At 37.6% G+C, this 22,453-nt stretch overlaps 1 protein-coding gene across 7 annotated transcripts in view; it reads right to left on the bottom strand.

Moving 5' to 3' along the window:
- Nucleotides 1–22,453, bottom strand: part of SYNE1 (spectrin repeat containing nuclear envelope protein 1) — a 324,712-nt gene that overhangs the window by 245,177 nt on the left and 57,082 nt on the right. For 4 of the 7 annotated variants that reach the window (XM_068938684.1, XM_068938685.1, XM_068938687.1 and 1 more), the window contains 5 exons: nucleotides 9,034–9,129; nucleotides 7,015–7,098; nucleotides 3,881–3,901; nucleotides 3,536–3,628; nucleotides 1,524–1,702 (listed from right to left, as the gene is read on the bottom strand). In XM_068938684.1, the coding sequence (XP_068794785.1) occupies nucleotides 1,524–1,702; nucleotides 3,536–3,628; nucleotides 3,881–3,901; nucleotides 7,015–7,098; nucleotides 9,034–9,129 (473 nt within the window). Of the gene's footprint in view, nucleotides 1–1,523; nucleotides 1,703–3,153; nucleotides 3,244–3,535; nucleotides 3,629–3,880; nucleotides 3,902–7,014; nucleotides 7,099–9,033; nucleotides 9,130–22,453 lie in introns of those variants that run through there. The other 3 variants (XM_068938690.1, XM_068938692.1, XM_068938688.1) reach the window with 2 other exon arrangements.

Below are 22,453 nucleotides of genomic sequence, written 5' to 3'. Positions count from 1 at the left end.
CTGTTCAGGCAAAAGCGTAACACAAATACATTTCTTAAAATTCTTATCTAAAGCATGTGTGATACCATAACTTTGTACACCCAGAACATTTACACTCTTACTAAAAAATAAATAGAAACGATGAATAAATAGCAATATACCAAAGTGAAAGTAATCAGAATTGAATCACACCTCTGATTACTTATTTTTTTAAAGTAATTTTGAAAGGTATGAGGGTTATTTTTGGTTTGTGGTTTATTTGGGTTTTTTTGTTACTTAGTCTGAACATGTAAATTTCCTCTGAGTACACACTTAAGACACTGTAGTAGCCTTGCTATTTGGAGGTTCACGGCAACAGTAACTCTGAATGTAGGTTTCCTGCAAAACACACTGTAACCTTTGCAAAACCTTCACTGACTTTGGGGAGCACTTGGCCAGCCCTTACACATTACAGTGTAAACGAGGGCCAAAACGTACCATCACTTCTCTACACTTCTTACAACGCATTTCATCCTTCTTCCCCATAATGGGGACAATTTGATTTATGGACCTCTCTTTGTTCCTATTTTGTATGTTTACATCTGTCTGGAAATTGCAGCTGCCCACTTTCAGTTTTCAGCAACCTGTCTCTTACCAACAACAGTGCTGTAGGAAGAATGCCAAATTAGACTAAACTGTGTTACAAATTACTGTATTCTACCTACTTATTGAAGAAGTGGAGAAAGCCTAAGTCTTTATGATTATATTTAATTTACCGAGGCACTATTCTAGAACTGGCGAGTTCCCCTCCACATTACTGAATATGACTGGTTTCTTCAAACAATAGTGATTACTTAATTTGAACAAATAAATTCATTTTATTCTTTTATGCCTTTGATTTTTATTTTCTTATCGTGGAAGCAATCAAATTACTAATGCTTCTTTGATCCAATTTATGGATTGTTTTCCTTTTTGGAAGCAGAGGAAACTTTGGATAATTGTATCAAATAAAGAAAAACATTCTGAAGTTAGCAAGAGATCACAAGACTAAGCTTCTGAAATAATTCAGTTTAAAAACAATGAAAATTCAGTATTTTGCCACTTGTATCACAAAGTTGCAGTAAGATATTCACGATTTTTAATCACTTGCATTTCAAGAGCAAGTACCAGAATTCACTGTTTCTGCAAGCTCTGTCATTGAGAAGTGCTATTTCAGTGCGAGACTTGCATTGTCGCATCAAGTGTTTTGGCAGTAGGACTAAGACATTGTCATTCAAAGAACATCTAACTCCCCTTTTCTGTTCCTCATTCTATCAAAGGTAATCCCATTCATTATTCAGAGACTATACAATGTGATCGCTTGTGAAATTAATGCAAATTATTATTTATTACTTGTTTGTTGTATGCTGGTAACATTTAGCACCCCAGTTACCAAAAAAATATCATCACAGGGAGGTGCTACATAAACACAGAGTAAAAGGATAGTCTGTAACTGAGATGGTTTATAAATGTAAATTCTTTCTTCAGATTAAGATATAAATTCAGCTAATTTGTGGGGTACTTACTTTGCTGCTGTGTACTGTATCCATTTTAACAAAGCCTTCCTGGCGCTTCCCTGGACCTTGGTTACCACCTTCCGTTTGCTTGGAGGACTCGCAGTTTCTGAACTGACAACGCTTTCCACAGAAGAAGCGCTGCTAGACAATGACTGCAGCTGTGGAAGGTTGCTTGTCAGCTCCTCAATCTGCATTAAAAAAAAAAAAAACATTACTGGACTGAATCTAGATAACCCTCTTAATCCTCACCACTTTCTTTAAAAATATATCAATAGGACTGAAACTAAAGTTGGATAGAAGCTATGATTAAGGACAGTCTCTTTCTTTTTAAACTGTTAGTAAAAGTACCCTCAAAAATTCTAATTTACGTGCCCAGATGATGGTCTTAATTTCAGACGTACGTAACATCTGGCAATCATTGACTTTCCTGACACCCTACAGCTAGAACAGCGAGCCAGTTTCATGGCCGCCTACCATGACAAATTATAACTGAAACAGGAGATGATGGTTTACATTCTCCTTGAATTCAAATTATTTTAAAGGTCCACTGATTTCAGAGGAGACTTTCAACTTAAAGAATCTGAACCACAGTAACACTTCAAACCATCTTTTCCAGACACTTATCCAACAGTCACCAAGAGTGAGCATCTTCTGGTTATGACCAGCTTCATTCTCTTCCCAGCCCTTTCTTAAAAGAATGGAAGTGACCCTGATGAGATCATCTGGATAGTTCTTTATTTACCATTGTATTGTTTTGGCATAAATTCAAATGCAGCTCTTCCTAGAGGTGCCTTTGTGATGGAATAGTGAGTGCACCACAGGCAAAGTGCATAAGTACTGCTTGGTGAGGGCACATGACACAATTATTTGCTTCATGCCTTTCATCAAATGAAAATCATTAACTCGACTCTTTCAAGAACATCAAGCTCACTTGCAGTTTGGCTTTAATATGAAAAAGCCATATCCAGAGGACATTGCAAGATTGTTCTATTCTGTCTACTTAAAAACCAAAGATTTATAGCACATCACTGAATGAGTCTCCTATAGCAAAAAGCACAGTTCTCCTGTATCTACGCTTTCATTTGTGTTAAAATGATGTACCTGTTTGTGACAACTAAGAAATTCTCAAAAAATGGCCCAAGTAAAACCAGAATTAGAGTCTCAGTAACTTTAAGCAGCATGATTCTCCCCCATCATCTCAATGAGACACAAACTACATTAAAAATGTAAGTGTCATTCTGGGTAACTTTCTTTCCAAGAGGGAGATCTGAACCATACTGGAGTTACACTGGTTGGCGTTTAGGAGAACAGCACCCCTTAGACATATGGAAACCACATCATGAGGGAATCAAAGTCAAAAGGCTTTGATCAAGGAAAGCAACGAAAACGTAGTTATTTTTGTAACCGTTGAGCAGTGACTCATTTTGCTAACTCATACGGACAGGATTTACAAAAAGATTTTTTCCTCCCACCTAACTTCAAAGAACACAAATGATTTATGATTTCTCTTCAACAAATTCAATCTCCTCTCCGTTTACATTGTTTACAGCTGAACTTTGTCCATGCAAAAAGCTGCACCTCCCAATGAAATTAGCATGTTTACACTTATTGCATGAATATAATTCCTGTCTGACATCACCTGCATTGGAGTCAGACAAAGAACACAATCACCATCAATGTTGCTAAAGCTGCAATGTTGCTACTACTTGTTGCAAGAATCCACAATTCTTTTCCTTTGTTGTTCTGTTGCATTCTGTTGCAGAAACAGAAGTGGGAGAATACATTTCAATATTAAAAGAACACCATCCTAGGCCCAGGCCAATACATTCCAGAGAAAGGTGTTTAACTTTACCCACAGCAAAATACCACTATCATCAAATGTTGCTTTACTCAGGATCAGATCCTCAGCCAGCTACAAAGACACTTAGCTGTTACGAAGGAATGGAATGACAGTAGCTCACGCAAAATGATGATCCGGCATTATTTGAACAAGCTATATTGAATTATAAAAAATGCTGTACCTGAAAATATAAAATTATGGTCCACATCAAGCCAAGCACAATAGAAGGCCTACCATCAGCAATATCAGTTGAGTTAATGTTGACAAGCTTAATCTATTTAGGAAAGAAAATATGTGTTACTATCGCACACATACGCAATAATAACAATTATGAAATGGATTTCAAATAGGTTTTATATTTTTAATGGATTTTTGCAAACACATAACAAATCTTGATACAAGAATACTCCTGAACGATGCAATTTCACTTTTCGTCCAAATACACTTATAGGCAATGAAACTGTAGAAATAATATTTAATTTCAGGCAGAAAAACAAGGCAAATTACATAAAACCATTGTACAAACCGGAGATCCTCTGTATATGGACTAGCATGAAAAACAAAAGGGAGAAGATGATACACACAATAACTTGAAAATGAAAAATGCATTAATTTAACTTTAGAAAGTAAAGAAAGGACATTTTTACAACAGCTTACAACAGAATTATCAATTAAAACAAATTAAATAGTCCATAACAGACACACACATAAATTATGCAAGTTGTTCTTGATGTAATTCTAATAGACATGGAATGCAAAGAGAAAAGGGGGTTCAAGAATAGATGAGAAATAGGAAAAAAAAAGCATAAGAAAGATAAGATAAAAAAGGCCACAGTTATCCAGTAGACAGCCTTTTATTGTAAAGGATTTTACCACCACTGATTAAGACTTCCTAGAGAAACAAATATAACTGTAATTCTTTAAAAACAGGTAAAGAATAGGAAAAACTAAGCTGTCCCTGGTCACATGTAGTTATTCAACAGAAACAGATTCCATGAGTCCAAACTCCAAAATGCTAATCTATAGTCTGAATGAAATATTATCCTAAAATAAGCTCATAAAAGAAAATTCAGTAAAGGAGGAGATAAATAAGAGTATGCCATAAGAAAATTAGCAGGCAAAAATGTACAAGGAAATAGAAAAAAAAATAAGGAGTATCAGAACATTAGGAAATACGGTGTTCCTAACTCTCTCAGCAAAGCTAAGAGAGCCTGCCACCACCGGTGACATAAATGTGCAGGGCTGTTAAAGTGCTTATGCACTGCAAGTTTGTTCATAGAGAAAAGAAAAGATGACGGCAGTACCTTGGAGACTAGGTGAAAAAAATGCATAAGACTGACTTCAAGTGACCTGGATTGTCTCCACAAAACGGAAAGACTGCAGTCCTCTGAATTAGCAGCTGGAAACCCACTAGATAGTGTCAAGAACAAACAAACAAAAAAAAAACTCTGCTGTGCACGCCTGTGAAGTTAACTCTCTATGGAAGAGTATGGACTCTCTTTATCGAGAGTCTCATTCTCCTAGCTGGCTCAATTCCAAAAAAAGTTTTTCTTTTTCTAGAAAATAAGAGGGGTGTTTTTTTGTTGTTTTTTTACAGGTATTACAGATGAAAGATTCATGGGGTCTCAGTTAAACCTTTTGATTAGGCCATTGTTCATGGAGATACAGCTTGTCGAGTCTAGTTATTGTGTTATCTCTGTCTTATACTCTATCAAAATGGATTGAAGAACTACAAAATAAACTTTTCAGAATCATGAAAAAATAGCTTGGTCCAGAATGATATCTGCCAGAATGCCAACTGTATTTTTGTAGCATAATGGGAATATTTGCAGGATTCTGGTTGGGTAGTGAAAACAGGAAATTACTTTAACCTGTAACAATCATTACTTATGGAAAAGTCCATAGTGGAGGCAGAGGGATCACTGGTGGTCCAATCACCCTAATTGTGAGAACTGTATACACGTTTTGGGGTCTTCCACAGGTCATTCCTCTTTGCAATAGACATCTCCTGCGTTTCTCATATACAAAGGTCCCCGTTTCCTACTTTTTCTTTTAATTCTCCCTCTCCAGCGGTGGGCAGTGGCAGCAAGGGCAGCCAGCGATCTCCTTCCTTTGGCCTCTGAGTGTCTACCACTGACTGCACTCAGCTTTTGGAGAGGCACTTGTTGCCTGAACAGCATCCCCACTTCCTCAGGGACAGGAAGGCTGACAAAGGAGACAGACACATCCTTCGGGCTGGATTCAGCCACAGGCCACCCGGTACAGCACACCACTCTACCTGGCACAATGCATGTTTCCAATTTTCTTTACTAGGAAATTTTGCACACTGATGAATACACAGTACGTACAAAAATAACTAAGAAAAATCCAGACAAGAACTTTCAGATATCACAAGTGAAAATACAGTGCTCTATTTCTGGCAATGTATCTTTAGCAGTGATAATTATTAAGCTGCACTGCTACTAGTTCTGGGATCTGAGCTGGGTCATTCAAAGTTCTGGTCACCCACTACACTGGGACATGTAGACTAGGAAGGTGGGGTTTTTGCTCTGCACCTCAGTCTTCCCTCAGGTTATACAGAACTTACCCGAAAAGCACCTCTCATTTTATTTGGGTCGTCCACTCTCAGGCTGCATACGATACAGTTCATATTAACAAATTGTACTACATTAACTAGTAATAATGTGGGCTCAGGCAGAAATTTGCTTTGGTTACATATTTTTGAACATGACTGAGTCAAAAAAAAAAAAAAACCAACGTTCTCTTATGATAGATTTATTTCTACAGGAATCTGCTAATTTCATGTTACTGAAAAGCAATTAGGTCAAGATGCCGTAGGGTTAGAGAAAGGCAAAGCATGCCAAAATTCAATGACTCCTGGTGTACAGCACTGGGGAGAAATTAAATACTTTAGGTGGTGTATCTGCGTTAAAAAACCTTACACTAAAATGCAGAAATAACAAGGACAAAATACCAGTAATCTAGTTTTAAAAATGTAAATGTAAGTCAGTATAATACAGAGAGAAAACTCAGAAATAAAAGTAGCAGTAGATTGCTCTTATTTGGCATTCATACCCAGAACATTTTGAGGGTTTCGGTTTTTTGTCTTTTGTTAATTTTCTAAGATGTTTTGCTACTTTTCAAAAATGCCAACAGTGCTGATTTTTTCCAGAATCAATCCAGGAATTAGTCTGAAGTCCTGCCAAGCTAATAAGGGTCACACTGTTCTAAATTCTCATGTCTGTACTTCCAGGGAGTACAGAATTGCAAGTATGATCTAGTGAAGTCCATGAATCTATTCTTTTAATTATAAATGACTGCTTTTATTCATGACCATCATTCTTAACTTTGCTTAACAGTTCCAGGGAAGATGAAGAGCTGAAGAGCATAGAAAAAAGGAAGAAGATCATCCAAGTTGATTCTAACTCAAAAAAAGAAAAGTTGTGTCCTATACACTGCTATATACTAGTGCTGGATCTTGACACAGTTGTTCTTCATGTCTACAGCAGTTTTTAGGCACTACGTATAAACTGAGACAGCATACATAGCTCTGATTTAAGAGAATAAGACCAGGTAGGTGGATACAAATCATAAATTCGAGGAGGAAAAAAAAAATAGAGGCAAAAATCAAAAGCCAGGACTAAGTGCCACCAAACCTACCCGCCTTCCTTCCAGAAACTTAAGAGCTGTGCCAATGTTGGCAACCCAGTGAATTCTCTTCAGTTGACGTCCCTGCTCACAAGGCTTAAAGAGAAAGAACAGTGCAAACTCCAATTATATTCATGCCAATTTGCTGAAAAAAGGTAAGTTCCAGATCGTTATAAGTGCATACATACAATAATCTTATTCACATGTACAAATATTCCTTGGAAAAGTTAAATAGGTTTTTGCATACACTGACATGGAGGATTGATACATATATAAGGTAAGTAAATGTCATAGTTCTATTATCAACAAGTTACAGATGCCTTAATAATTGCAGGACTCAAGCTGATAAGTATTTACTTTTTTTTTTTTTTTAAAATTCTTTCCTGAATGTATACATGCCTGAATGTATTCACTTCCTGAATGTTTACAATGTTCACTGAATTTTTAAATGCTTCTAAATAACACATTAGAATCCTCATCATATCAGAGATTTGTTTCTCCTATGTAACATAAACTACTTTTGTTTTTTAAATAGACTTCAGACACAGTAACATGCTCTCAGCAAAATATTTTTGCCTGCAAAGGAGAAATCATAATGGTTGTTATTTTTAAAATTTAATGTACAATAAAGTCATTTTTCCTAGGAGATTTTTAATCAAGTCTCTCTGATATCTCACTAGCAATTTAAAAAAAAAAAACCTATCACAAATCCCAGTTGAAAAATAAATTTTCCTGAACTGTAGATTAAAAAAAAAAAAAAAAAAAGAATCCCTGTAATTAAATTAAGAATATATCCTAGGCTTCTGACACTTTCAAGTGGAATTTCAAATCACTGAATCTTATATTTTAATGCAAATATACACCTACTAGATTTTAAATTCCTATTCATGTATTTATAAACAGATATAGCAAAGGTTTGCTACAGATTCTGAAATCCCTGTTCCAGTTACTACAACACATCATATTCTCCTATACGTCACCTTTAAATTAATCAGACGCTATTCTGGTTCTGTGATATCTCTTATCTTTCACTAATTAATGTAGGCAGGATACAATCCAGTGAATGTCACTGTTAATGGTTAACTGCATTAAAATTTTTTTTCCTGTTTTACTGCTTATATTTTACCACAAGAGGGAGCCTTACTTTCTTGGAGGAACAGAAACAGAGAAATTGGTATATTGCAACAGAGCAAATAACACACTGGAAAGCCTAACTTCCTCCACTTACTTACACTACAATCACTCTCTCAATTTGAATTACTAGTTAATTTCGGGTATCATCTGGAATCAAAACAGAAGTTTTGTATGAAAAAGAGGCAAAAGAGTGTAGCACTTGCAAGTTACCTGAATGTGCGGAAATAGGTAACTTCTGCACCCAACAGCAAACAGGAAGAGGGACTGCTGCTCCGCTCTTTCAGATGCCACTACCTGGTCTGTGAGCTGGCTTGGAAAAGTGAGAACTCTGGGCCTAGAACCTGTTCACGTCCCTCCCATATCACACACAGCAATAACCTGGCTGCCAAGAAACAGTCTACATCGTGGCTTCTTTACACAATGTGGTTGGGAAAAAGTCATTTGGTATCAGCTAAGATTCTTCACAGCAGCAGAGCAGCCCTCAGGGCAAATGGATATTAGACCCCAATGCAATTTTAGGGGCTCACCATTTTCTCAAAGAGAAAGATGTAAATTAAACATGAAAGGCTTTCATTATTTCTTTAAGATGCACCAAAGTAGCTTGGGCTTTTGACCTTGTCTGTGCACAGTACTAACACCCAGATGAATTACAAAGACTAACAAAAATAAGCAACTTTTATCAACTAGTAAGATAAAATTAATTTAAAAAAGCATGAAGAATGTCAGTTTCTAATAATCTTTTTTCACTGTAAGTAGATAGCCTTCTCTGTGAGTAAACTTATTTTGCAATGCAGCAGTCAAGCGTTTTATGGTATTTAATCATAGAAGCTTATCAGAAAATTATATCCTAAAGAAGTTCTACAAATATCATATATTCAGAAAGAAGGAAGTTCTTACCAGTTTCTGCCCTGACAGGACTTCCAAAAGGGCGATTAGCATTACTCCATCTTTGATATCTTCAAACAGATCATTGACCAGCATGGGAGGATTGCGCTGAAAAGTCAGAAGACTACAGATATAATAACGGCTCAACAGCATTACAGCCTTCCTCCTCTTCATTTAAACAGACAAACAAAGTTTTAGTCCCTTTCCTTATTTCTTATAATGTTTAATATCACTGTATCATTTAAACATTGCTTTACCACCATACTGTCTAACTTTTTAACATCTCTGGCACTCTAGATGCTTTCTGCCACTAATAATACCTGGGAAAAACCTCCTGCTCCCTAAAACTAATAAAGGAACAGACCAACATTTGCCTCTGAGTCTACAAAATACACACAACTTATGGATGCAGTATTACAGTCACATTCCAATTTACCAGGATATTTTGCCCAATGTTAAGAATGCCATTGCAATTTCACTCTCTCAGTCTGAGAAATGAACTGTATGAAGGAAAAATACTTTAAGCAGTGCAGCTTTCTGAGCAACAGTGCTACTTCCTTACAGCTGACAGTTGTTTTACTAAGCTGCTGTATTTTCTCTCCTCCTTTTCCTCTAGGCCTTGCAGTCTTTCAGTGCTAACCAGTATATCAGTTTCTACTTAAGACAAATTGCTTAACATTTGTCTTTACATTCACAAACACAACAATAATAATACTGAAAAAATAATGTAAATGCATGATGTTTTAGGAATTTTGATTAAAAAGGTCACATCATTAATCTCTGTCTTCTTGAATGTTTGCCAGTTTATTGAATTACAGCTATCAGCTCGTTGGTACTTTAACGATCACAAACATTTCTCTTAGAAAAAGAAAGCTGAGAGTGAAATTTGGTCCACCTGAACTGAACAACAAAAAAAACGCTGCAGCTTCCACAAGCTTGTAAGCATTCACATACTGCTAATGTTCATACCTGCTTATCAGCTAAAATGACACTCATTGCTGCTCTTGAAGGTAAAAGGTAAAAGTGCTATAAGAAAGCAGGATAAAGGAAAGTTCCCCTAAGGTCTCTAGTTGCCAAAATCAAAATACTCTGCATTCATTGCTCAGTTAGGATTAACTAATATTTCAATAAAAAATAACTTTGATATAAGGTGAAAAAATAGCTCCTTTGCTGAAAGAAGACCTTGTCTGAGACTTGACATGCTCTAATAGTCACGGTAAGAAAACAGTATATTTTCTTGTGTATATAAAATATAGCAGTATTAAAACTAATTACTAGGGCATATTTAATCATAGCTCTTTTTACAGTCCTAGCAATGCAACACATAATGGATCGTGTTTTTTCATAGCATAACACTAAAGAACTCAACGGAGCAACCAGGTCACTGCTGATTAATTCATCCCAGCCTTGCACTACAGGCAGTTGACATAAATAACAGTTAATTTCTCTCACCTTCTGTGTTATCATTTCCTGTTTGAAGTTTGCAGAAACTTTAATTTATCAGTATTTATTGCATGATACATTAGCTAAGAATTATTTGCTAAAAGGCATAATGATTATAGCAGCTGCCATCCTATTCTAACTGCAGCTGAAGGCCTGGCACAGCTCACCACCCATCTAGATGCCCCAGCAGTGAGGTTAGTCTCCTGAAGCCCACTCTAGAGTAATGAAACGAGACATTCTTACCAGGGACAATTTAGGATACATTTAGAAGGGATGGCCACCCTTATATAATCCCCCTATCAAAACCCTATCATTTTGAGCACAGCTTGCTTCCAGCTTTGGTATTCTTGCTCTCAAATCAGAATCCAGGCCAGAACGCAGCCCATTCCAGCATGAAGTCAAAAGACATCTGGCATCCATTACATTAGAGATCCAACCTCTGATCATCCTCCTCAAGCTCTTACTCCGAACCACCCTTCACCTGTTGCTCTTCACTAACAGTAATTATGGCAACTTGGAGACTTCCACCCTAACCTCTGACTCATGCAAGGCAGCAAAAATATTCCTGAGGACGTTATCCAAGTAAATTAACTCCTGCAGTACTATCCTTTCCACATAAACCAAATGTTGAACATATAACTTGCAAAACTTAGAAAATTAAGGGAAGTATGAAAAAGTGTTGGAAAAGATGAGAAGCAATGAAGAAGCCATGAAATCACTTACATCAAAGTTACTATTAAAGATTGACTGCTGAGAAGTGAGAAAACCACAATGATTCTCTGTAAGTCAGCAGACTCAAATTTACTATCTGTTGCTGCAAGGTACGTGTAATTAGTTACAATCACTGCTAGGGGTTAGCAGAACAGACCATGTGCCTTAACACCAATAAAACAGGGAACAGAAGGCAGACACAACAGTCTTGTCACTAGTTCTCCTACATAAGAATCCTCTAGTATTGGAAATTAGTTAATTTTTCAGAATGCTTCATCAACCAAAGTGATTTTGCATACCACATATGTAACGTATTTCACAACCGTGAAGACGTTAACATGTAATTTCAAGGAGATAAGAACCTCATTGTGTTTCATAAATCACCTTTTTCCTACTCTGGGCATATAGCATAGATTTTCCCATGAGTTACCCTACCGTTATGACTCCAATCTCTCTCAAAAGTATGGAATTAGTTATCTTTTTAAATGGCAATCAGGGTAGATTTTTCTTGTACGTAACTGTCCCATAGATACCAGCCTCACTTCCCATGCCAATACACATGCATGTATATAGACTTCCTGAGGCTTAAGTTCATGCACATTTATTTACTGTATATGAACCACTGCACAGGATGGTTCAAACATGCTTGTTCTTCCAGGCAGATCATCTACTGAGAATAACACAGACCAAGTCTTCTGCTGGACTGGATAAATAAATATGCCTTGGCTTACATGTAATGTTAAGTTGAAGGAAATGAGAAAGCAAACATATGCATTGCTTACTTATTAGCTCCCAGGAAATAATAGCTTTCTTAAAAAAGCTATATTCAGCTAAAACCTTTTGAATACTTTTTATTCTAGAGAATGAACAGGACTTAGCACCTATTCATCCAGTGGCCATAGTGCACTGCCAATATACAAACTATAAATCAGTAAATTCAGGAAGTAAAAACCAAATTAAAATTCTGTAATTTTGTAAATATTGAATCTGCTCCAGATTCTGGCTTTGTGCTTTTCATGATATAGCTCCAGTTGATGCAATCAACTGTAATGATCCTAACACACTGTATTCTGAATGCTGGAAAGGCTGTGAAAAGAATTAATGAAGCCATTTTTAAACTAGGAAAAAAGAAAATTTAAAAGGCATCTGAAGTAATCTTTTAAAATACTATAACATTAAAGGAAAGCTGCCATTTATTAGATGTTAGAATGAAATTATTTGAGGAAACTCAGATTATACTCTGATAGGCAAGCAAACATTAAATTTATCACCTGCCAGGTCTCCACTAAGATTTCAAATGCCTTAGTATTTTGTTTCAGGTTTTGATTTTAATTTATCCATTCCAACAGCACTTAGCTGCTATTCTCCAGGAAAGCAAAACAGCAGAATAATACTAATGACCGTCTATATCCTTTATTGCATATACTCTGTCAATACTCATTTATATTTGCACTATATGCAATCTCACAGTGGTTAGTTTATAGTGACTATGACATTTAGGAACAGTCATATCATAAGAAGAGAGGCACACTCCGTACAAGCAAATTCATGAGCTCTGTAGGAGGAATATGAATTTATTTGGAATGAATTTTAAAAGTTAATGAACCAGATTTTCCCATATTAAAATTTTATTTAAATAGCTGCATTTAGACTGGATCACAAATGTGAATTAAAGAGAAAATGTTTTGCTTAAACTTGTTGCTCTGTCAAACTGATCTCATTTGCTATAGTGTTCAGGAAATACCCCGAACAATTTAAAGAACTTCCTATCAGTACACATGAAAAGCATTCAACTAATAAGCCTCAGAAAAAGACTTATAATGTACCTACAATCTACAATTTGTAATATACTCCCTCCCCTGACACAGTAAATTAATGATAGGAAAACTTGTAAAAAACAGCCATCAAATATGGAACAAGCAAGTATTTGCTAAGCTTCACTGTTCTATTCCAATGCTTCTTCATGCACCTCATTTCTCATTTGTATCTTCTTTCCAATTGGAATCTTCTCTTCATACCCTGTACTTAGCTTTTCTAGTGAATAAATGGTACTATACAAACAACAGTATCAGCATCATAAGGAATGCAATGCATTGGAAACTACATTTGTAGATGTGTAAAATGTGTAAAAACCCATCAACATGCATACACAAGAAAAAAACCTGTGTCACTACCCAATTTGTCTGTCACAGGGAAGGAAATGCATGAACAGGAAGGACAATGTGACATTTCAGAGTCACTCCGCATAGCTGCTCCATGCATCAGCCCCAATTTCATTCATAAATCCTTAAGCGTGAATTTTCCTGTTCCTTCCTTTAATGATTATTTCTATGATTAAAGTCTGAGGAACTGGGCCCTAAATTTACCATCATTAGCTTCCTTACACATATTAATTCAGCATTCACTATTGGTTTAACATTTGAGGATACACATAAAACTAGAGAAAACATACAGAAACTATTGGCACAGAAAACAGTCAAATTTTCCTCATTATGTAGTCAAGATAGACATTAGTTTAAGTTTTCCTGTGCCAGTCACTGAAATGCTAAGAGCCTCTGTTTTCCCATTTGAAAAAAACACAGAATTACCTCGTTAATAGATGAAAACTGATGAGGTTCTTGTATGAAGACCCAGGCACATTCTAAGCATGAATTAGAAGAGTTGACAGCACTGTGCATGAGAATTATAAATCCTGATTATATATTTCCTTTCCTCCCTTTATTTGCTTTATAAAATATATCCTTTTACAGTTGCATAAACCTTTACATTGTAAAGTTTGATGTCCAGGTTTCATTCAGTGTTACGAGAACACTGCATGACTATAACCTAAAAATGTTCATTCACAGTGTTACTTCACGCTTCTGTTCTTGTTCCTTGATACATGTACTCTTATAGAAAAATAAAATGAATAAGAATTTATTTAAGTATATATTTTGTGTTTCCTCTCCTTGCTGACTTCTCCAAATACTGACGTTATCCCTATGTCTGGGAATAAAGACGTTATTTAATTGGGTTAAATCAATTTACATTCTCTATTCCAAAGCTTCGAAAATACTGTTTTCCAGTGCTTTCACCAAAGATGACAAAGGCAATAAAAGACGCATGTCTCTGTTATTGTACGAAGAATGCGGTCATTTCATCGGCCTTACTCATGTAATCCACTATTTAATAGGCACTGAAATGAAAAACCTTTGAGTAATTGCTGTTCTGACTGGATGCAATAATTCACTACTACAATCAATTCTGACATATTTACTGTAATGTTGTCTTGCATTTTAAACTTGGACTTGAAAAGATTCCTCAACATCAGAAGCATACTCAAATTATTTCTACAGCTTTGAAAGCTGAGACTGAGAGGAGGTCCAGTTCCACAACTTTAAGGCAAATATGAAAAAAATACCCTGCAATTTGAAGACTTCAGTGCCCTGGTCCTGCGTTACACATGCGTATCTGATTTATCATCAGTAGGATTGTACAGATGCACAAAACTTAAACTAGATAAACAGAAGATATATCACATTTATTTGGCAACTTGGGTCCCAATTTCAACAAGTGGATGGCAAAGAAAAGAGATGATTTCAGGTTGCTGAATCTCATCAGGTTCTCAAATCACATATTCAACTAAAGCTGCAGAGACAGGTAGGCTGAACTCTCAGACGGACAGGGGAGCAGACGCAGCCCAGAGCTAAAAGCTGACCCAAATGGAAGCTGCATTATATTATCTCTTAGCCATCAGACTTGCAGCTCCTTTCTCAAAGGAGTCCTGGTAGGCAGTCACTGCTCCAGGGAATCACGTATTAGCTGTGTCTTTAGAGCAGAAGAGCCAGGATTCCCATTAATTTCCTCACTCATGTGTCCTGCTTTCAATGCAACGTGAAGTCTTTGGTGAGTTAGAGTATTTCATCTGGGTTCAATTTTAATATTACTTGGTAATTTTATGGCCATGTCGGTAATTCATGGTAATGTGATGATGGGTGTTGGGACCCTGAGTGTACTAATAGTCCTTGATTGCCTTGAGCAGCCTTACCTAGGACCCCCATTCACACAATCTGCCCAAGGCCCAGATGCTGACAGCACTATTGACAGCTGGACCATTTCAGTCCAGCTATCAGTCCCTGCCTGAGCTATGCTGTGCACCTACAGGTGTACCTGTCTCTAGCCCTGTCTCCTGGCTAGACTTTGGACCCAGGCCTTGTCTCCAGGCCTGTCTCTGGCTCCATCTCCTTTTGCTCCTGGCTGGAGCCCTTGGATGGCCACTGGACCTGGTTCATCGCTTGCCATGTCTGGGGCTGTCAATGGACCCTGTTACAAGCACGTGGTTCTGTCTGTCATGTTTATCCCCTGTGGGACAGAGCCCCGTCAGTGAGGGCAAGGCCTGCGCTGGGTTCACCCTCAGTTCTGGTTCATCCCCTCTTCTGCAGCAGCCACACTCCTGCAGCTCCCTGATAATGGGCACATCACTGCCATGGCTCACTGACTCTCCTGACATGACTAATTTCTTCACAGCAATGGACACTGTGATCCAGGTATGTTCTCCCATGCATCCAGCTACACTAACATTACAGTCTGCTTCTTTCACTTCTGAAATGCCCTGCATGTGACCTATCACAAGTGCAGACGAAGAATACTTGATCAGTGGGACGATGTGTGACTGCAGACCAGACAAAGTGCCTTTGCTGCTGTTCTCTGATCCTTTTTGTGTCTTCTGGTTAACACCTGAGATTTTCTGCTCCATGCTATCCATGTAGGGCTGTTTCACTGAATCCTTGACCTCATTCTCTCTGTGAGATGTCCCATAATTAGTTGATGCCAAGTCCTTTACATACCCTCTGTTTGTGGGAAAAAACACCTTTGAATTAGTAAACCTAATTTAAGAATGGTAGTACTCTCCTGTAAGAGCAAGAGAGGATAAAAACTTCTTACCTCCCTCCTACTCTGTCATAGATATCAATTCACAGATACTCTCATTTCATTTGCCTGTTTATTTCATTCTTAATTGTTCATACCCATATTTTCACTCTCAGCTTTGTAATTCAAAAAGTCAATAATATATTTTGTAATCCTATTGATGAACATAGCCATCGAATTAGCTTCTGCTTCAATTTGAGTTATGACTTTTTAGAAGAAAAACATTCACTAAGAGTTTAAAGACTTCCTGTGAAGAATCTATCTTTCCCTCATAGCAAACCCTGACAAACTATTCCATCCAGCTTTATATTCCCAACTTACTAATTCTTCTTCATTCTATCCAGCACAATCAGCTCAAAAACCTCTTCATACCTTACCTATGCTTCAGGCCACCCTACTTCACAGAGCCTAACAGTACACCTTACTTCCAATAGAGTTTTTCGTGTCTTCTTCTTCATTTCAATTACTTTCAAAGCACCATCCATCACAAGCTAAGAAACTGGTCTTCTTTTTATGCCTTTCTACGCTAATCATTCAACTCAGTCTAAGGATAAAAACTCTGCCTTATTAGTTTCTTCTTTCTCCTGCCACTCGGAAGCCCATCTTTAGGACTGGTACACTGAAACTCCATCAACCCTTACTTAGAAAACATGAATTTCTCCTGGTTTTGAGGTTTCATGCAGTTACTCCCCAGCACTTTTTCAAAAACATATAAAGTCATTCATGGATGGAATATTTCCCCAGATAGCCATGTTTTTAGAGTTAAAGATATCTCAGTTTTGTTTTTTTTATTTCTTCCTGTTACTTCCATAGGAATGTGAAGGGACGCCACTTTGCTAGGCCACCTTTTTTTTCCCTAGGCCACGATCGATCATCTTTGAAAGGTTCTGGAGAACAGGAGAAGTGCCTGAGGACTGGAAGAAAGTAAACATCACCCCAGTCTTCAAAAAGGGTAAGACGGACAACCTAGGGAACTACAGGCCAGTCAGCCTCACCTCCATCCCTGGAAAGCTGATGGAACAGCTTCATCCTGGAGGCCATCTCTAAGCGTGTGGAGGACAAGAAGGTGATCAGGAGGAGTCAAGAAGGTGATCAGGAGTAGTCAGCATGGATTCACCCAAGGGAAATCAGGCCTGACCAACCTGATGGCCTTCTGTGATGGGACGACTGGCCCGGTAGATGAGGGGAGAGCAGTGGATGTTGCCTACCTGGACTTCAGCAAGGCTTTTGACACTGTCTCCCACAACTTCCTCGCAGGCAAGCTCAGGAAGCCTGCAGGAGTGGGCAGTGAGGTGGACTGAGAACTGGCCGAATGCCAGAGCTCAGAGGGTTGGGAACAATGTGATCAAGAGTCCAGCCGGAGGCCTGCAGCTAGCGGTGTCCCCCAGGGGTCAATACTGGCTCCAGTCTTGGGTGGACAGTCTGAGGGTGGACAGAGTGCACCCTCAGCAAGTTTGCTGATGAGACTAAACTGGGGGGAGTGGCTGATACACCAGAGGGCTGTGCTGCCTTTCAGAGGGACCTGGACAGGCTGGAGAGATGAGGCAGAGAGGAACCTCATGAAACTCAACAAAGGCAATTGCAGGGTCCTGCTCCTAGGGAGCAATAACCCCATGCACCAGGACAGCCTGGGGGCTGACCTGCCGGAAAGCAGCTCTGCAGAGAAGGACCTGGGAGTGCTGGTGGACAAGTTAAGCGTGAACCAGCAGTGTGCCCTTGTGGCCAAGAAGGCCAATGGGATCCTGAGCTGCATTAGGCAGAGTGTGGCCAGCAGGACGAGGGAGGTGATCCTCCCCTTCTACTCAGCCCTGGGGAGGCCTCACCTGGAGTCCTGTGTCCAGTTCCGGGCTCCCCAGTGCAAGAGAGACATGGAGCTCCTGCAGCGACTCCAGTGAAGGGCTACCAAGATGATGAAGGGACTGGAGCATCTCTCCTGGGAGGAAAGGCTGGGGGAGCTGGGCTTGTTTAGCCTGCAGAAGAGAAGCCTGAAGGGCGAGCTGATCAATGCGTACAAGTATTGGAAGGGAGGGTGTCAAGGGGATGGGGCCAGTCTCTTCTCCGTGGTGCCTAGCGATAGGACGAGAGGCAACGGGCACAAACTGAAACACAGGAAGTTCAGTCTGAACCCGAGGAAAAACTTCTTTCCTGTGAGGGTGCCTGAGCCCTGGCACAGGTTGCCCAGAGAGGTGGTGGAGTCTCCATCCCTGGAGATATTCAAAAGACATCTGGACGCGATCCTGGGAAATATGCTCTAGGTGACCCTGCTTGAGCAGGAGGACTAGATGATTTCCAGAGGCCCTTCCAACCTCAACTATTTTGTGATTCTGTGAAGGGAGACCCTATAAAAGACTACATGTTTTTCAGAGTTTCTTGACAGATGCCTGCTTAAATTTTAAGTTTATTTAAATGCACAACCGTTTAAATGTATAACTTGACTTGTTAGCACTAATTACCCCCATGCGTCTCCAAAGCTCAAATCTTTGAACTCAGAGAAATACAAATTTGTATTTCTTAATGTATAGTTCTCTTCAAAGAATCTGTGCTTTCCTCTTTTGCCTTTCACACTACGAAGTCATAATAAACCAAGTCCTAATATGTTTTCACTCAGTTTTTTCACAGTCAAGACTCCCACTGAAACAAAGGACAGAAAAGCAATATCAAGAACTTAAAATTTAACTCAACAACTTCAACAAGAAAAAATTTGCTGAGCTCTTCAAGCTCTATGTTAATTGGTATATGTCCTGTAAAATCAAGGATTCCTTTACACTTACAGGATGACAAATGTATATGCCAGATACTTATTTCTTATTGTTTGAGAGAGCATTTAAGAAATCCGGAATCAAAGGATGAATATGACCACCAAATTCAAGATTTTTAATTTCTATTATTGTGAGATTCAGCACAGTCACCAGGTTTCTGCTTTCAGATCATTTTTTTTCTGGGTTAAGAATAGCTGTTTTTTCTAGAATAAGAAAGGAAACAAGGAAAAAAAATTTAATGTTTGTAGTGAGAAGAAACAACAAACGAGAACAAGCAGATAAAATGAAATTCATCCTCAGAAAAGAATGAAAAGCTTCTCCATTTCAAGCTTTACTCTTTTCAGAAAGAAGGTGTAATACAAGTATCATGAAAACTCCTAGTATGAAAACATGCTCTGGATTCTGACTTATAAACACGCCGGCCTGTAAAGTTTAAGAACAGGCCAACTTCTGCCACTCTTAACAGCCTCTTAATCTGACTCTACCACAGAGAAAAAAATAGGAAAGAACAAGCATTTCCTTTCTTCAGGACATTTCACCTCATTTAACAAAAACTACCTTTACCTTTTATGAATTCCCTTTCTGCTCTGACATCTGCATTCAAAGATACAGAGAGGGATATAGTTACGGCATCAAATCAGCAACTGAGATTTACACAGCAACCACAGAATACCGAAATCTCTGAGACAAACAATGATATGTTTGCCACACTACATTGAGAAGAGGAATTTTGGTCAAAGACATAAGACCAATAATAGAGTATATTTAAATTATTAAAGATGGCAACAATTAAACTTTCCTCTTTAAAAAAAAAAAAGCTCCAAAGCTTTACAATAGCAGCCAAGAAAATGAGACCATTTTAAAGTGAAATTACTGTTAATTTTGAAGCCTATAAAAATTGAGTCACATTTCTACACAGCTATTCTGGATTACATTCTAAAGTAATTCTGGATCACCTTCTGGATTACGTTATAAATCACCAGCTGGCAATTGGCACACACAAAAAAAGGAAAGTAACAGAAAAAGTCTATGCATTGAAAACAAATAACCATAGATTCACCTATAATTATGTGGGTAGCACTTTTATAGGTCCTATATCTCTTTCTGTTTTATTTAATCCCAATGTTATGTCACTGACTTTTACAGACATATAGGTCAATATCCAGGGATTTTAGTGCCCAAAACACCATAGCTCACACTGAAATTGATTCAGGCCTCATTTATCCTGATGTGTGAAAAGAAGTAATTTAATACTCTGTAAGGAAAACATTCAGGATAAGAAATGAGGTGCTCTGGTGTAAAATGGCACAGCTTATGTCTTGGTGTTCCTAACGCTTACCATATTCCTTGCTTCTGTATTATCACTGCACACAAGGTCACACAGACTGCAAGAGAACTAAGTTCCATCCACTGACTGATAAAGTAGTCACTGTATCCATATGCACTTACTTGTTTTGGGTAAAATACTTTGCAAACATTTTAGAAAGCTGAATATTATAAAATAAAATAGGACGAAAAAAGCTTATTATAACTTTTAAAAATTCCCAAATTCAACGTAGGATCAGTTTGCAAGCATTTCTACTTATACCTATAAACCAGACGACGATAGAAATATCAGTTCCTATCCCAGACTTCAATGATGGTTGAGGAGAAGGTATCAACAACAGTCAAAAAAATCCAAGATACCAATATTAAGAATATCCAAAAGGTTTCTGTACACACTTGTTTTCAGAAGTACTCGCCCACTGGATTGGTACTGCAACTTTATTCCTTTCATTTTCGATAACAGTTTAGACTCGTCTATCTGCTGATACTAACATAAAAAGTCATTACCACATTTAATGGTGAATTAACTAAAGATATCAGTCCAGCTATTAGGTACTGTACAATTTGTTGTACCACATCCTAATAGATGTTCCTTCTTGTATATGACTAGCCTGAGGTCCTCAGCTGTTAGGGTAATAATGGCAGAAACCTTGTGTCATACTAAATTATTTTTAAACACAGAAGTAGCTTTTCGTATATTTATTTATATTTACTGTATTTATTGACTTAGTTATTTATTGAATATCATATAACAAAGAGTTTTTGTAGCAGCTCTATGTCACGCATCCACTAGTTAATGCTTAAATATAGGTATTTCCAATTCCAACACATCATACAATCCTTAACAACAAATATTTCTGTTCTGTGACATGTTATGCAATACTTACTTAAATACCTTAAAATTAATAAAGATATACTTGACTACAAAGCTTGAAGTATATTTCCTTAACGGCAGAACAAAACAATTTTCTTTTCCAATTTTTTAAGTTTACTTTTTTCCCTATAATTCTCATTCAGAAATCATTAACTAAGAAAAATAATCAATATTTATTTTAAGAATAAATCCATTTATAGTTCTATTATTATAGGTCAGTAATCAGGAAAGTTCACTGTTTACAGATCAAAAAGTATTCTTTATCCAACTTGAGTCTAATCAGAAATACTTTAAACTGTAAGGCATTTAAATAAACAAGAGAAAATCAGTCAGGTTTTGGATCAAAACTGCCCAAAATGACACTATTCACAACTAGGGTACACATATCTCAGCAAAAAAAGAAGATAATTCAAAAGAAAATTGAGCTACTGGAGGAAGAAATATGAATCAAAAGAACTCTTATTTTAGCCTCAGAATTTTCATACAACATCAACCTTACACGGCCATTTAACACACAACAATATAAAGATCAAAATATTTATTATTCAAAACTATCTACACTGGTGTCTAAAACCAATGCTCTTTTACTTTCTAAATTTCAATAAACTGTCTATGAATAAAGCTCTAACAAGAAGTGGTCCTGAAAATGTGTACAGTACAAACACTGAGGGTTACACAGTAGGTCAACAGTAGGCAAAAGTAAACACAAGCTATAATCTCTGTGAAAGCCTGGAACACTATTTTAGGTAACTACGTCATCCTCAAAGGTGAAAGAAACATTTGACAAATATTGAAAGCTTTGGAACAAAGCTGTTGGAAAGTACAGCTACAATTCTCTTGAAATCTTAATTTTTCCTAGCCTTTATCTCTCCCAGGTACTAAGTGATGCCGGCAGAAAGAATTAGTGATGAGGTAGCTAAAAGGCTGTTTCCTAAAGTATGTGCACAGGAGTCATATGGCCATAACATAAGGTAATCTGCAAGGGTGGCACCTCCCTTCCTACAGCCTCGGTGCAGTTTTTGCAGCTCTTGTCAATTCTGCTTCTTCTCTGCAAGACCACCACTTCATGATGCTCATCATCAGCTACAATTTTGACAGGTGCTGCACTTTTTGTAGGGTATGCAGATGAGAGCAGAATGAAGACAATTCTATCTAAAAGTGTGCTATAACTAGAATTTTTCCTTATTATACTTCAAAGGTGTCCAAATGCTTTCCAATAGTTTTTAAGTAATAGAAATAGCAACAATCTTTTATGACAATCACTATTCCAAATATCAAATTTCTAGGTTAAAATATGGAACATGAGTGCAAGTGGAAGCTGATGCATTTCACAGATCCTGTGTTTTCTACAGCTGCAATGAACTTAAAAAACCATGCGTCCACACTTCTGAAAACCATGACAAACAAAGAT

Source organism: Struthio camelus, chromosome 3 (genome assembly GCF_040807025.1).
Source record: "Struthio camelus isolate bStrCam1 chromosome 3, bStrCam1.hap1, whole genome shotgun sequence".
NCBI lineage: Eukaryota > Metazoa > Chordata > Aves > Struthioniformes > Struthionidae > Struthio > Struthio camelus.
The sequence above is the reverse complement of the archived record's forward strand: the minus strand, read 5'-3'. Positions and strand labels throughout refer to the sequence as shown.